Consider the following 13631-nt stretch of genomic DNA (forward strand, 5'->3'; position numbering starts at 1 on the left):
ACACTGTGGGGGCTGAGGGGAGCTCAGCCCACTGCAGGGGACAGGCTGGGTGCCCAGTGCCACCCAGAACGGCCCAAACTGGGGCTGGGAGACCCCCCGAGGGGAGAAGGACCTGGGCCACCACCAGGACACAAAGCAGGCCCAGGGGTCCCCACCCAGGAGGTGACATCCCGCAGGGCAGGGGGGACACAGCTGACCCCAAAGCCCTGGAGGGGCAGACCCCTGGGGACAAGGGACACCGGGATGGAGCTGGGGGGACAGGGCAGAGGCAGAGCGCAGCCGCCAGCCCAGTCTGGGGAGCAGGGGACAAGAGAGGGCCGGGCTGGGTGACAATGGGGGGACACCTCCACCCCCTGGGACGTTTACTGGGGGGATCGGGTCGGATTTGGGGGGGTCCCAGTTGCCCACCCTGAGGGGGCCGGGCTGGGACAGGGGGACTGGGGGTCCCTCACGGAGGGGATTTACTGGGGGGGTCAGGATGTGCCCCAAGTGAGGGGGGTTTGGGGGCAGAGGGGACACCCCCAAAAGGCCCTATTAGGAAACCACCTGCCAATGCCATTTATTTACCCGCGTGGTGTTGTTAAATCCCTCTGTCCCCAATAATAACGGGGTGTTTGGGGGGCTCAGAGTTACCCAGGCCCACACACTCACTGAGGGGAGGGGGCAGCCCCCAGACCCCTCAGATTTACGGGGTGGGGAAGGGGGGGGGTAGGATGTTCCCGGGGTGGGTGTGTGAAGGATTTCCCAGGAAAGGGTTGGGAATTCCCGGGAAGGGCGGCAGGAATTCCCCGGAAAGGAAGCAGGAATTCCTGGGGGTGTGCACGGAGCTCCCTCCCCCGAGCACCGCCCCACACCGGCTGTCCCCGTCCCGTGGCAGGCTGAGGGGTCCCGGGGTTGGGTCGAGGGGGGAGGATTTTGTTTATTTACCGAAGTCCAGGAACTGCTTCATGGAGAGCGGCGACGGCGAGAACTTGCTGAAGTGCTCGATGTAGGTGGGGACGCCGGCCAGCGCCGCGCGCTTCCCGAGGCACCGCAGCAGCCGCATGGCCCCGCTGTCCCCTCAGGGTCCCCTCAATGTCCCCTCAATGTCCCCTCAGTGTTCCCTCAGAGCCCCCTCAGTGTCCCCTCAATGTCCCCTCACAGCCCCCCGAGCCCCCGGGCCCGGCCCCGCCCCCGCCGCGAGCAAACAACACACTCACTGTCAATCACCGCACCTCGACCAATCAACGCCCGTCCTGCCGCAAACCCCGCCCCGCCCCCGTGCCAATCCGGCTTCACCGCCGGGCACGCCCCGCTGTCAATCACCTCGAGCCACGCCCCCTCAGCGGCGGTATTGCTGCACGCCCCGCTGTCAATCACCGCGCGCCTCGCGGCCAATCAGCGCCGGCTGCGCCCTGGCCCCGCCCCTCGCTGCAGCGCTGATTTGCATAACCGGAGCTCCCATCAGCCCCTCGGGGGTCCCAGACCCCTTCCCGCGGCATTTTTGGGGGGGGGGTTGAGCCTTTCCCAAGGGTTTAGAGGGGGCTGAGCCCACCCCAACCCCCGCACTCCCCTCCCCATCACCCCCAACCCACCAGGGGCACATCATCCCCCCCCTCCTCTTTTTGCCCCCCCCACCCCTGAAAGCCCCCCAAAACCCGCAGCCCACTCCCCCCGCAGCCACGACACGGAGGGGACACGAGCTTACAAATCCCAGAGCGAGGCTTTATTGGGCCCCAGCGAGGAAGGGGAGGGGGTTTGGGGGGGGCCGGGTTGGGGCTGGGAGTGCAGGACCCCCCCTCTCCCTCCCCAGCCGCCCCCCGGTACCGACCGGACGCTGGGACTCGACACCGAAACACCGACACGGAATAATTTAACCCCGCGGGGGCGGGACAGGGACCCCCGGTCCGGGGTGGGGGTCGAGGATGGGGGGGACACGGCCCCCTCCCAAAGCCAAAGCTGCGTCCGAGCACGGGGGGAGCAGCAGGAGGAGACCCCCGGGGGTCGGGGATGAGGATGAGGAGGGGGAAAGCAGCGGGGTCCTGCACCCAGCGCCCAGGGGAGGGGGGCGAGCGTGTCCCGACCTGTAGGGACATGTCCTCAGGGGGTCAGGACGTGTCCCCAAGGGGGTCGGGACGTGTCCCAGGCTGGCTGGGGACAGGGACAGGGACGTGGCGAGCGGAGTGTCTGCACGGAGGGAAGGCACTCGGTGAGCCCAGCAGCACTTCGGGGAGCAGGGGGGGCACATTTGGGGGGGGGGTGTCACCCCCACAAGCGTGCAAGGCACGAGCGTGCAGGAGCCCCCCCGGGAGGGGCTGCGGGAGCCAAAGCCGGAGGCGGCCGCGTCCGAGGGGCTGGGGACAGGGAGAGATGCACTTGTGCAAAGTCAAAGCCCCCCTGGCAGGGGTCCGGGACGGGGGGGACAGGGGGTCAGTAGTACTTGTCCGGTTCCTGCCATTTGGTCACCCAGAGCTTCTTGCGGCGGCGGGGCAGGAGCCCCCCGGGCTGGTGGCGCTGCTCCTGCCGGATGCGCACCGCGTGGTACTTGGGCATGATCCGGTAGTAGCGGGTCCGCTGGAAAAAGTCACACTGCGAGAGAAAGCGGGGGGAAAAGAACACAGGGCAGAGGGTCAGTGAGGGGCCGGAGAGAGCCGGGGAGAAGGAGAGAGAGGGGGGGAGAGAGAGAGAGGAGACCCCCGAGGCGGCGAAGAGCAGAGGCAAAGGGAGCGGCAAATCCTGGAGCCGGAGCCCGCCGAGCCCTCCGGGGACCCTACAGCACAGAGGAAGAGGAGGATGAAGAGGAGGAAGATGCCGCTGCAGCCCGGCCCCACGGGGCATTACCAGGCGGCGCCCGGGTCGGGGGGCACGGGGGGGCGGCCCCCCACCCCCGTTAGTAGTCGTCCGTGAGCCGCTCGGTTTCCGACGGCTGGATCCTCATCTCCGCCTTCTGCCCCTTGGCCTCGTACATGGCCCGGGTGTTGGCCCGCCGGAAGAACCCGCACTGCAGGGAAGGGGACAGGGTCAGGGGGGCCGGGCCGGGGGCTCCGGGGGAGCCTGGGCACCCCCCGGGAGATGAGGGCAGGGAGATGCCCCCACAGAGCATCCCCAGGGATGCCAGCGAGTCCCTGTGGGTAAAAAAAGGGGGCTTCCAGAAGCCGGGGGTGTCCCCAGGGAGCTGTGGGGCTTCCACAGCCCCGCTTTGTCGTCCTAAAGTGTTTTTGCACCCCAAGACACGTCGGGGATGTCTCTGCTCCTCTTCCTCATCCCTCTCCAGCCGGGAATCTTCCTCCCTGGAGGGCACCTCCCAGCTTGGGGGACGCCTGCCACCCACGGCGGGGACAATCTTCCGGCTGCCAGTCCGGGAGGGGACAGCCAGGGGTGACGCGAGCCCGTCGGGTCTCAGCGCGGCTCCTGCACCCCGGGAAAGGGGATTCGGGGCCCCCTCCCCTCACCTTCCAGAGGAGGAGGATGATGATCCCCAGCAGCAGCAGCCCGGCTGCCACCGACACCAGCACGAGCCAGAGCGCGATCTCGGCCGGCTGCTCCTCCTGCAGCTCCGAGTCCACGTCCACGGAGAACTGCGAGGGGGTGGGAAGGGCATCGCTGGGGCGCCGGAGCTGCAGCGGCGCCCGGTTTGCCCCGGTTGGGGCTCCGGCGTGGCTCACCCGCACCGTGTGGTTCCTCATGGCGATGGTGGGCACCTGCGAGCGCAGGAACAGCGTGGCCGTGCCCGTCACCTTGACGCGGTCAAAGTCGCGGAACTCCTGGGGACAGCAGGGGGGACACGGGTCAGGGACGGGGTCACAGGGGTGACAACGTGTGGGTGAGGGGAGGGGGAGGACATGGATGGTGGTGGGGGACACACGGATGGAGGGGGACAAACAGATGGGGGGACACAGGTGACAGTGGGGACACACGGAGGGGGACAGAGGAGACAATGGGGATACACGGATGGAGGGGGACACAGGTGACAATGGGGACACACGGATGGAGGGACACACAAGTGACAATGGGGACACACGGATGGAGGGACACACAGGTGACAATGGGGATACAGAGATGGAGGGACACACAGGTGACAATGGGGACACAGGTGACAATGAGGAGGACACACGGATGAAGGGGGACACAGGTGACAATGGGGGGGACACACAGATGGAGGGACACACAGGTGACAATGGGGATACACATGGAGGGGGACAGAGGAGACAATGGGGACACACGGATGGAGGGACACACAGGTGACAATGGGGACACACAAATAGAGGGACACACAGGTGACAATGGGGACACACGGAGGGACACACAGGTGACAATGGGGACACACGGATGGAGGGACACACAGGTGACAATGGGGACACACAGATGGAGGGACACACAGGTGACAATGGGGACACACAGATGGAGGGACACACAGGTGACAATGGGGACACACAGATGAAGGGACACACAGGTGACAATGGGGACACACGGATAGAGGGACACACAGGTGACAATGGGGACACACGGATGGAGGGACACACAGGTGACAATGGGGACACATAGATGGAGGGACACACAGGTGACAATGGGGACACACGGATAGAGGGACACACAGGTGACAATGGGGACACACAGATGGAGGGACACACAGGTGACAATGGGGACACACAGATGGAGGGACACACAGGTGACAATGGGGACACACAGATGGAGGGACACACAGGTGACAATGGGGACACACAGATGAAGGGACACACGGGTGACAATGGGGATACACGGATAGAGGGACACACAGGTGACAATGGGGACACACGGATAGAGGGACACCCAGGTGACAATGGGGACACACGGATAGAGGGACACCCAGGTGACAATGGGGACACACCGATGGAGGGACACACAGGTGACAATGGGGACACACAGATGAAGGGACACACAGGTGACAATGGGGACACACAGAGGTGGGTGCCACCTCCCGAGCCCAGCCCTGGCAGGCTCGGGGCCCCGCTCAGCGCCACGCCGAGGGCTCGGCCGCCCGGCACTGACCTCGATGAAGGTGCTGTTCCAGACGCGGGCGCGCAGGCTGAAGCTGGAGGGGAGCTGCGTGTGCAGCAGGGGACACTCGAACCACACGCAGCGCGCCGTGCCCGCAGAGCAGCTCTGGGGGGGACACACGGCGGTCAGGGGGGGCCCGAAACACCGTCCCGGTGCCAGCAGACAGCGGGGACGGCGACTGCCCGACCCCCAGACTCACCAGCACCGCCTCGGACCTCGGGCGCCGGCCGGTGGCCAAAGTGACCGGGGACTCGCCCGGCTCGGGGGGCTCCAGCTCCCGCCTGTGCCGGGATGGAGCCTGGTCCTGCAGCAGCTGAAGGAGGAGCAGAACCCCGTCAGAGCCTGGGCCGTGCCGGCGAGGGGCTGAAGGAGCCCCGCGGTGGGGCAGGGACACGGCCCCGAGGGCACCGCGGCGTTGTGGGAAACGGATTCGTGGAGAGTCTTTAAAGTCTAACCAAAAAAATGTTCCAAACACACACCACCTAAAGGCTTACAAGGTAATTAGGGAATAGTTTGGCTTCTGATCGTGAGGAATTTTAGCGTGTGCTGCCTCACCTTCCACGTGAGACTAAACGCAGAATATAAGGTTTTTAAAACGCCTCTCGTTTGCCCCGTCAGAAAAGGGAATAACCCGAGCCCCGGGTGACTCACGGTGAGGTTGAGGGGGTTGATGAGGCCCCCGGGGGGGGTGACACGAGTCGTTGCCGTTCACCAGGATGGCCGTGGGGTACAGGAGCCATTTGCCGTTGGGGATCTCGTAGGGCCACTCAAAGCCCAGCAGGATGGTGCCCAGCGAGCCCAGGGACTCGCCTTTGGTGGTCACCTGCGGGCAGGGCGGGACGTGGAGGCCGGCATTCCCAAATCCTCCCTCCTGCATCCCCAAATCCTCCCTCCTGCATTCCCAAATCCTCTCCCTCCTGCATCCCCAAATCCTCTCCCTCCTGCATCCCCAAATCCCCTCCCTCCTCCATCCCCAAATCCTCTCCCTCCTGCATTCCCAAATCCTCTCCCTCCTGCATCCCCAAATCCTCCCTCCTGCATTCCCAAATCCTCCCTCCTGCATTCCCAACTCCTCTTTCCCGGCCCAGCTCACCTGGAAGTCGAAGGCGAGCGCGCTGCCCACGTCCTGCTCCCGTTTCATGGCCGACTCGCCCACCACGGAGCCGCTGAAGTAGGACTGGATGTGGGAGGGGGCTCTGGGGACGGGATGGGGACAGGGACAGCGTCAGGGACGTGGGGGGACATCCCAGTGCTGCCCCATTGCTGCGACACGGAGAGGTGACACACGGGGTGACACACGGCCACAGCCGGGGGGGAATGGAGGGGACACTGAGAGGGTGGAGGGGACGCAGAGGGGACGCAGAGGGGACACTCACATGCTCAGCGAGGACTGGATGCTGTAATCCACCAGCAGCTTGGCCAGCACGGGCTGCAGATCCTCCTGGGTGCTCTGCCTGCCGGGGCACCGGGATCGGCATCTCCCCCACCCCAAAGGGACCATCCCTGTCCCTGTGCCCCCACACTCCCGTGTCCCTTTGTCCCTGTGACTCCTGTGTCCCTTTGTCCCGGTGTGCCCATGTCCCTGTATCCCTGTGTCCCCTGTATCCAAATGTCCCTGTATCCATGTCCCCATATCCCTGTGTCCCCATGTCCTTGTATCTCTGTGTCCCTGTGTCCCCATATCCCCGTATCTCTGTGTTCCTGTATCCCCTGTATCCAAATGTCCCTGTATCTCTGTGTCCCTGTGTCCCCATATCCCCGTGTCCCTGTATCTCTGTGTCCCTGTGTCCCCATGTCCCTATGTTCCTGTATCCCCATGTCCCTGTATCCCTGTGTCCCCGTGTCCCCATATCCCTGTATTCCCATATCCCCGTATTCCCATATCCCTGTATCCCCGTGTCCCTGTATCCCCATATCCCCGTGTCCCTGTGTCCTCGTATCTCTGTGTCCCTGTATCCCCATGTCCCTGTGTCCCCTGTATCCAAATGTCCCTGTGTCCCCATGTCCCCATCCCCTCCCACTCACGTGGACAGCTCCAGCCACACCGCCACCTCCCGCGTCTCCAGCGTGATCCCGATGGCTTCGAAGGTGATGGTCAGCTCTGCCTGCTCACGGGGGGGGGCACAGGGAGCACCTCAGCCCCCCGAGCCCCCCAGGAACGGCCCGGGGGGGGCACCTGGGGGTGGGGGGCACCTCTCACCCTCTGCCCCCTCTTGAAGGGGTTTCCCAGCTCGCACAGCACCGTGTCCCCAAAGGTGCAGGCTCCGCTCTGGGGAGGACAGAGAGGGTCAGGGACATCCCGGCCGAGCCCAGGACACTCGGGGGGCACCCAGGGTGTGTCCCCCCCCCCAGTACCGGGCGGACGGAGGAGGGCAGCAGGCTGGGTGGCACGGTGACGTTCAGCAGGGCCTCGTGGGCGTCCTCGCCGTTCCAGGCCGTGCTGGGGACGTTGGTGATGTCCACGCTCAGGTGCAGCTTGCGCACGTCCCGGCTGTAGTGCAGCACCTGGGAGCCGTTCACCCTGCGGGGAGCGCGGCGGGGTCAGCCCCGACCCCGCGGGGACACGGGGACACGCACGGGGTGACACGGGGACAGCCCCGACCCCGCGGGGACACGCACGGGGACACACACGGGGACACGGGGACAGCCCCGACCCCGCGGGGACACGGGGACAGCAGCGGGGACACACACAGGGACACGGGGACAGCCCCGACCCTGCGGGGACACGGGGACACACACGGGGACACACACGGGGACACGGGGACACACACGGGGACAGCCCCGACCCCGTGGGGATACGGGGACACACATGGGGACACACATGGGGACAGCCCCGACCCTGCAGGGACAGGGGGACAGCAGCGGGGAGGGGACACGGGGGACAGCAGTGGGGAGGGGACACGGGGAGAGCAGCGGGGAGGGGACACGGGGACAGCAGCGGGGAGGGGACACGGGGACAGCACCTGGGCAGCGGCTGGTTCTGCTCGGTGACGAAGCTGCTCTGCAGCTGGAGGTTGCTGTAGCACTGGTTGTCGGAGCCGCACTCCTTCTGGAACTCGATCTGCGGGGACGCGGATGTCCCCTGAGTGCCTGGGAGCCCCCAGGGTGTCCCCTGTGACCCCCCAGGACACCCCAGGGTGTCCCCACACCTTGGTCTCGTTCTGGTGGGCCTGGTCCTGGTTGAGCACGGGGAAGGCATCCAGGGCGTGGGGGCCCAGCCGGAAGGTTCTGGGCCTTTCCAGCAGCGAGTAGTTCATGGAGAGCACGATGGGGTGCAGCTTGTCCCGGACATTGTCCTGCAGGGGGACAAAGATCCCTCCCAAAATCAGCTCCGGCCACACCTGGGGTCACCTGGGGGGACCCGTGAGAGAGCCCACCGAGGGAGGGGAAGGGTGGGAGGAATGAGGGATGGAGTGAGGGACGGAGGGAACGCAGGGAATGAGGGATGGATGGGGAAAAAGGAGGGAGTGAGGGATGGAAGGAAGGCAGGGATGGAGGGAGGGAGGGATGGAGGGAGGGATGGAGGGAGGGATGGAGGGAGGGATGGAGGGAGGGATGGAGGGAGGGATGGAGGGAGGGATGGAGGGAGGGATGGAGGGAGGGATGGAGGGATGGAGGGATGGAGGGATGGAGGGATGGAGGGATGGAGGGATGGAGGGATGGAGGGCAGGGATGGAGGGAGGGATGGAGGGAGGGGAGGCCGCTCACCAGCAGCAGGAGCTCCTGGGACTGGCAGCGCGTGTCGGGCATGGAGAATTCCCCGCTGTAGGTGGCGGATTGGGAGCCCGAGAACCTGACCCGGGGCTGGTGCCGGTCCCTGTCGGCCTCCAGCGTGTACCGCAGGGCTGGGGGACGGCACCAGTGTCCAACACCCCCTTGACGCATCCCCGTGTCCCCCCAGTGTCCCCTCAATGTCCCCCCGTGTCCCCCACTCACTGATCCTCTGGCTGTAGTTGGGGTCCCCCGCGCTCTGGTTGTAGGAGAAGCACAAGGTCACCGTCATGCTGGAGGGGACAAAGGGGCCGTGAGCCGAGCCGGGGGTGCCACCAGCAGCCACGGGGACACCGGGGACACCACGGGGACTCACCAGGACTTGGGAGTGCACTGGGCAGGATCCACCTTGCTGGGGGTCACGGTGAAGGTCTTGTCCAGGATGTTGATGACGGGCCGGGCTCTGAGCAGGGGTTGGGGTTGGCTGAGCCCCCCCCTGCTCCGTGCCCACCCCGGGGGGCGGCAGGACCCCCATCCCTCGTCCCCTGTCCCCACTCCTGTACCTGAGCAGGACGATCCGCTCGCTCAGGCTGCCCACCAGCAGATCCGGGTAGGAATTGCCGTCCATGTCCAGCCCCCCGCTCAGCGAGTACCCGAAGGTTTTCATCCGGGCAGGGCCCAGGTCGGAGCCGCTGATCACCTGCAATTTGGGGAGGGGTCTCACCCAGCCCGAAGTGGGAGTGCTGGGGGGACCCAAAGCCCCGATCCCGGGGGATCCAGCCCCAATCCCAGGGGACCCAAAGCCCCGATCCCGGGGGACCCAAAGCCCTGATCCCGGGGGGATCCAGCCCCGATCCCGGGGGCACCCAAAGCCCCGATCCCAGGGGACCCAAAGCCCCGATCCCGGGGGGATCCAGCCCCGATCCCGGGGGCACCCAAAGCCCCGATCCCGGGGGATCCAGCCCCGATCCCAGGGGGATCCAGCCCCGATCCCGGGGGCACCCAAAGCCCCGATCCCAGGGGATCCAGCCCCGATCCCAGGGGATCCAGCCCCGATCCCAGGGGGATCCAGCCCCGATCCCAGGGGCACCCAAAGCCCCGATCCCAGGGGATCCAGCCCCGATCCCAGGGGATCCAGCCCCGATCCCAGGGGGATCCAGCCCCGATCCCAGGGGCACCCAAAGCCCCGATCCCAGGGGATCCAGCCCCGATCCCAGGGGATCCAGCCCCGATCCCGGGGCCGTTACCTGCCGGGGCCGGTCCCGCAGCCCCTCGGCGCTGCTGTGGTAGATGTAAACCTTGCCAGGCCCCTCGAAAGGAGCCCCCACAGCGATATCTGCGAGGGGGAGACGAGAGCAGGGTCAGCCCCCGCAAGACCCCAAACTCCCGGCCACATCCGGGGTGTGTCGTCCCCCCCCCTTCCTGTGAGACCCCCCAAACTCAGCACAGCAGGGATGGATGGACGGACAGAAGGAACAACGGGACAACCAGGACCTCCAGCCTCCTCCTCTTCACCCCAAACCTCTCCGGAGCCCCCCAGAAAGGCGCTGCCCGCGCAGGGGCTCACCCTGGAAGCCGTCCTGGTTGATGTCCCCGATGCTGGCCAGGGCAAAGCCGAAGCCCGAGTAGCTGGGGCCGGTGAGCACCAGGCTGGGGAGCTGCTGGAAGCCCCCGGCCTCGTTCATGTACACGAACACCGCGCCCCCCACCTCCTGCTTCCGCTCGAAGTAGAAGGGGGCCCCCACCACCAGGTCCTGCCACCTGCGGGGACAGCGAGGTGACACGGCCGCCACCCCCCAGGCCTGGAGTGGCGGGGGTCCTCCCCCGGAGCTGTGACTCGCCCCCCACACCTGAAAAAAAGCTCCCCACCGCAGAGCTGGGACACAGAGAGAGCCCAGGGGTGCTGCAGGTGGGACCCTCACTGCTGGGAGCTGTGGGGTGCTACAGGTGAGACCCCCACCCTCAGGAGCTGTGGGGTGCTGCAGGTGAGACCCCCACCCTCAGCAACTTGGGGGTCCAAGCCCACCTGAGCTTCAGGACACCCTAACTAAGACCCTCCACCCTCAGAAGCTGACAGATCCCAGCCCAGGTGCCCTTCAGGAAGCCTCGGGTGAGCACCCCCCAGGTGAGCCCCTCACCCCAGGTGAGCTCCTCACCCCAGGTGAGCCCCTCACCCCAGGTGAGCCCCTCACCCCAGGTGAGCTCCTCACCCCAGGTGAGCCCCTCACCCCAGGTGAGCCCCTCACCCCAGGTGAGCTCCTCACCCCAGGTGAGCCCCTCACCCCAGGTGAGCCCCTCACTCCAGGTGAGCCCCTCACTCCAGGTGAGTCCCCCGCCCCAGGTGAGCCCCTCACTCCAGGTGAGCCCCCCGCCCCAGGTGAGCCCCCGCGGGGGTCGCAGCCCCTCACCCGTCGCTGTTGAGGTCGGCCAGGGCCAGGGCGCTGCCGAAGTAGGAGCCCACCTGCGGGCCGGGGAGCAGCAGGCTGGGCTGCAGCGCCTGCCGCGCGCCGCGGCTCAGCAGCAGCACGGCGCCGGTGTGCCGGTACCGCGGCGCGCCCGTCACCACCGTCACCGCGTCCTGCTGCAGCACCGCGCTGCCCACCTCGGCAGAGTACCCTGCGGGGCGAGACGGGCACGGCCCCCCGAGAGATGGCTGCTGGTCCTCACTGAGCCCCCCAAAAAAACCCCGACCCCAAAAACCCGGGATCACCCCCCCAGAGATCACTGCTTGTCCTCACTGAGCCCCCCAAAAAAACCCGACCCCAAAAACCCGGGATCACCCCCCCAGGGATCACTGCTTGTCCTCACTGAGCTCCCCAAAAAGCCCTGACCCCATAAACCCTGAGATCACCCCCCCAGAGATCACTGCTTGTCCTCACTGAGCCCCCCAAAAAACACCTGACGCCATAAACCCTGAGATCACCCCCCCGAGAGATGGCTGCTTGTCCTCACTGAGCCCCCCAAAAAAACCCCGACCCCAAAAACCTGGGATCACCCTCCCAGAGATCACTGCTTGTCCTCACTGAGCCCCCCAAAAAAACCCCGACCCCATAAACCCCGGGTTCATATCAAATCTCGATCTCACGCCTCATATTAAAATATATATATATATATATATATATATATAAAAATCTCAATTCTGACATTCAAAAATCATATTCTCCCTCCATGCCCCCGAACACCCCGACGTCACCCCAATGTCCCCCCACTCCCACCATCCCAGGGGGGGGTCCTCAAGCCTCCCTGAGCCCCCCCAGCCTCCCCCCGGACCCCCCGGCGCTCCCCTCACCTATGTAGGTGTTTCCGTTCCTCTTGTTGGGGTAGGAGAAGTCGTGCAGGTCCCACATCTCCCGCTGGAGCACGTAATCCGTGCCTGCAAGGGTGCCAGGGGGGGCTCAGCCCCACGGCGGGGGTGACCCCAGGGCCGGGGGTCCCCTCCGTGCCCCCCCCCGGGACCCTCACCCTGCCAGTTGTAGGCGCCGGGCGCCCCGAAGTAGACGATGTTGGCGCCGAAGCCGGCGCTGGCGCCCATCTGGCACATGCCGGTCTCGTCGGCGTCGGTGTTGGCGTTGCACATCTCGTTGTGGTACGTCTGCCACTCGTCCCCCAGGTCCAGGCGCAGGTCGCTGCCCCGCACGTAGCAGCGGCCCACCATGCGGCGCTGGGCCTCGGCCCCCGACCACAGCACGCGCGTGTAGCGGTGGGCACACGCCTGGGGACGGGGACAGGGACAGCTCAGGGACAGGGGACACACAGGGGACAGCTCAGGGACAGGGGACCGACCACAGCACGTGCGTGTAGCGGTGGGCACACGCCTGGGGACGGGGACAGGGGACAGCTCAGGGACAGGGGACACACAGGGACAGACAGGGGACAGCTCAGGGACCAACCACAGCACCCGAGGGTAGAAGTGGGCACAGGCCTGGGGACAGCGGGGACACTGAGGTTCAGGGGACACCCCAAAGGTGCAGGGACACCCCAAAGGTGTGTGTGTAAGGAACCGGGATTCGGGTGTGCAAAGATCCAGGGTCCAGGTGTGCAAGGAACTGGGATCTGGGTGTGCAAAGATCCGGGATCCAGACGTGCCAAGGTCTGGGATCCAGGTGTGCAAGGATCCGTGATCCGGGCGTGCAAAGCCCCGCACTCACCAGCACCCTGCCCGGCGGCTGCCGCTGGCTGGCCACCGTCACGCCCAGCCACATGTCCTCGATGATGGCCTTGTCCGGCTCATCTGCGGGGGAACAGCCGGCCTGAGAGGGGCTCCCCGCTCCCGGGGGGGCTTGGGGTGGTCACACGCCCCGCGGCGGGGACGTCACCCACCCTTGAGCTCGATGTCCAGGCGCTGGCAGTCGCGGGTGGTGGCACTCAGGGGACAGGCGTACACGGCGCCCGTCCGTGTCCCGTTCACCGGCTCCGTGTCCTGGGGGGCCCCCACCAGCAGCCTGGGGGGGCAGGAAATGGGGTGGGTGATGGGAGGGGGAGCAAATCCAGACCCCCCAAACCCCTGCAACTCATTTTGGGGTGCCCTGAGGGGGGGGACACTTGAGGGACATCAGAGTTTGTCACACCCCGAGATGGTCGGCCCCATCTCCGGGGCTGGAAGGAGACACAGGGACACACCTGGGGACGCAGTGACAGATTCACTGCCCCCACAGCCCGGTGTGTGGGGTGGGAAAGGGGGTGACAGCGACCCCCCAAAGCTGGCTGTGCTGGCGGGGAGAACAGGAGGGAGGGGCTGCTCGGCACCCCCAGCCCGGCCCGGGGCCCCCCCGGCTGTGTAAACACCCGCGGCCAACCTTTGATCCGCAGCCCCGGCACAGCTGCGGCGTGTCCGGGAGACAGCGCCCGGCTCCGGGGGCACGGAGCGCCGGGACGGGGGACACGGACCCCGGGAGCGGGGAGGG

General features: G+C 66.4%; 1 protein-coding gene across 1 annotated transcript; it reads right to left on the bottom strand.

Moving 5' to 3' along the window:
* Positions 1-1740: 1740 nt before the first annotated feature.
* On the bottom strand, positions 1741-13279 carry ITGA3 (integrin subunit alpha 3; the record flags this gene model as incomplete). The annotated part of the gene is given in 25 exon segments (XM_058424428.1): positions 1741-2568; positions 3432-3557; positions 3645-3743; positions 5008-5121; positions 5216-5329; positions 5668-5706; positions 5708-5839; positions 6110-6212; positions 6393-6470; positions 7042-7121; positions 7217-7285; positions 7372-7537; positions 7980-8077; positions 8166-8312; positions 8725-8861; positions 8953-9020; positions 9104-9190; positions 9291-9427; positions 9975-10063; positions 10295-10488; positions 11136-11343; positions 12017-12100; positions 12190-12439; positions 12876-12958; positions 13048-13279. Coding segments are annotated over 25 exon segments (3093 nt in total), but the record flags the coding sequence as incomplete, so codon positions are not given.
* Positions 13280-13631: the final 352 nt, after the last annotated feature.

This window comes from Hirundo rustica, unplaced genomic scaffold (assembly GCF_015227805.2).
Source record: "Hirundo rustica isolate bHirRus1 unplaced genomic scaffold, bHirRus1.pri.v3 scaffold_495_arrow_ctg1, whole genome shotgun sequence".
NCBI classification, from domain to species: domain Eukaryota; kingdom Metazoa; phylum Chordata; class Aves; order Passeriformes; family Hirundinidae; genus Hirundo; species Hirundo rustica.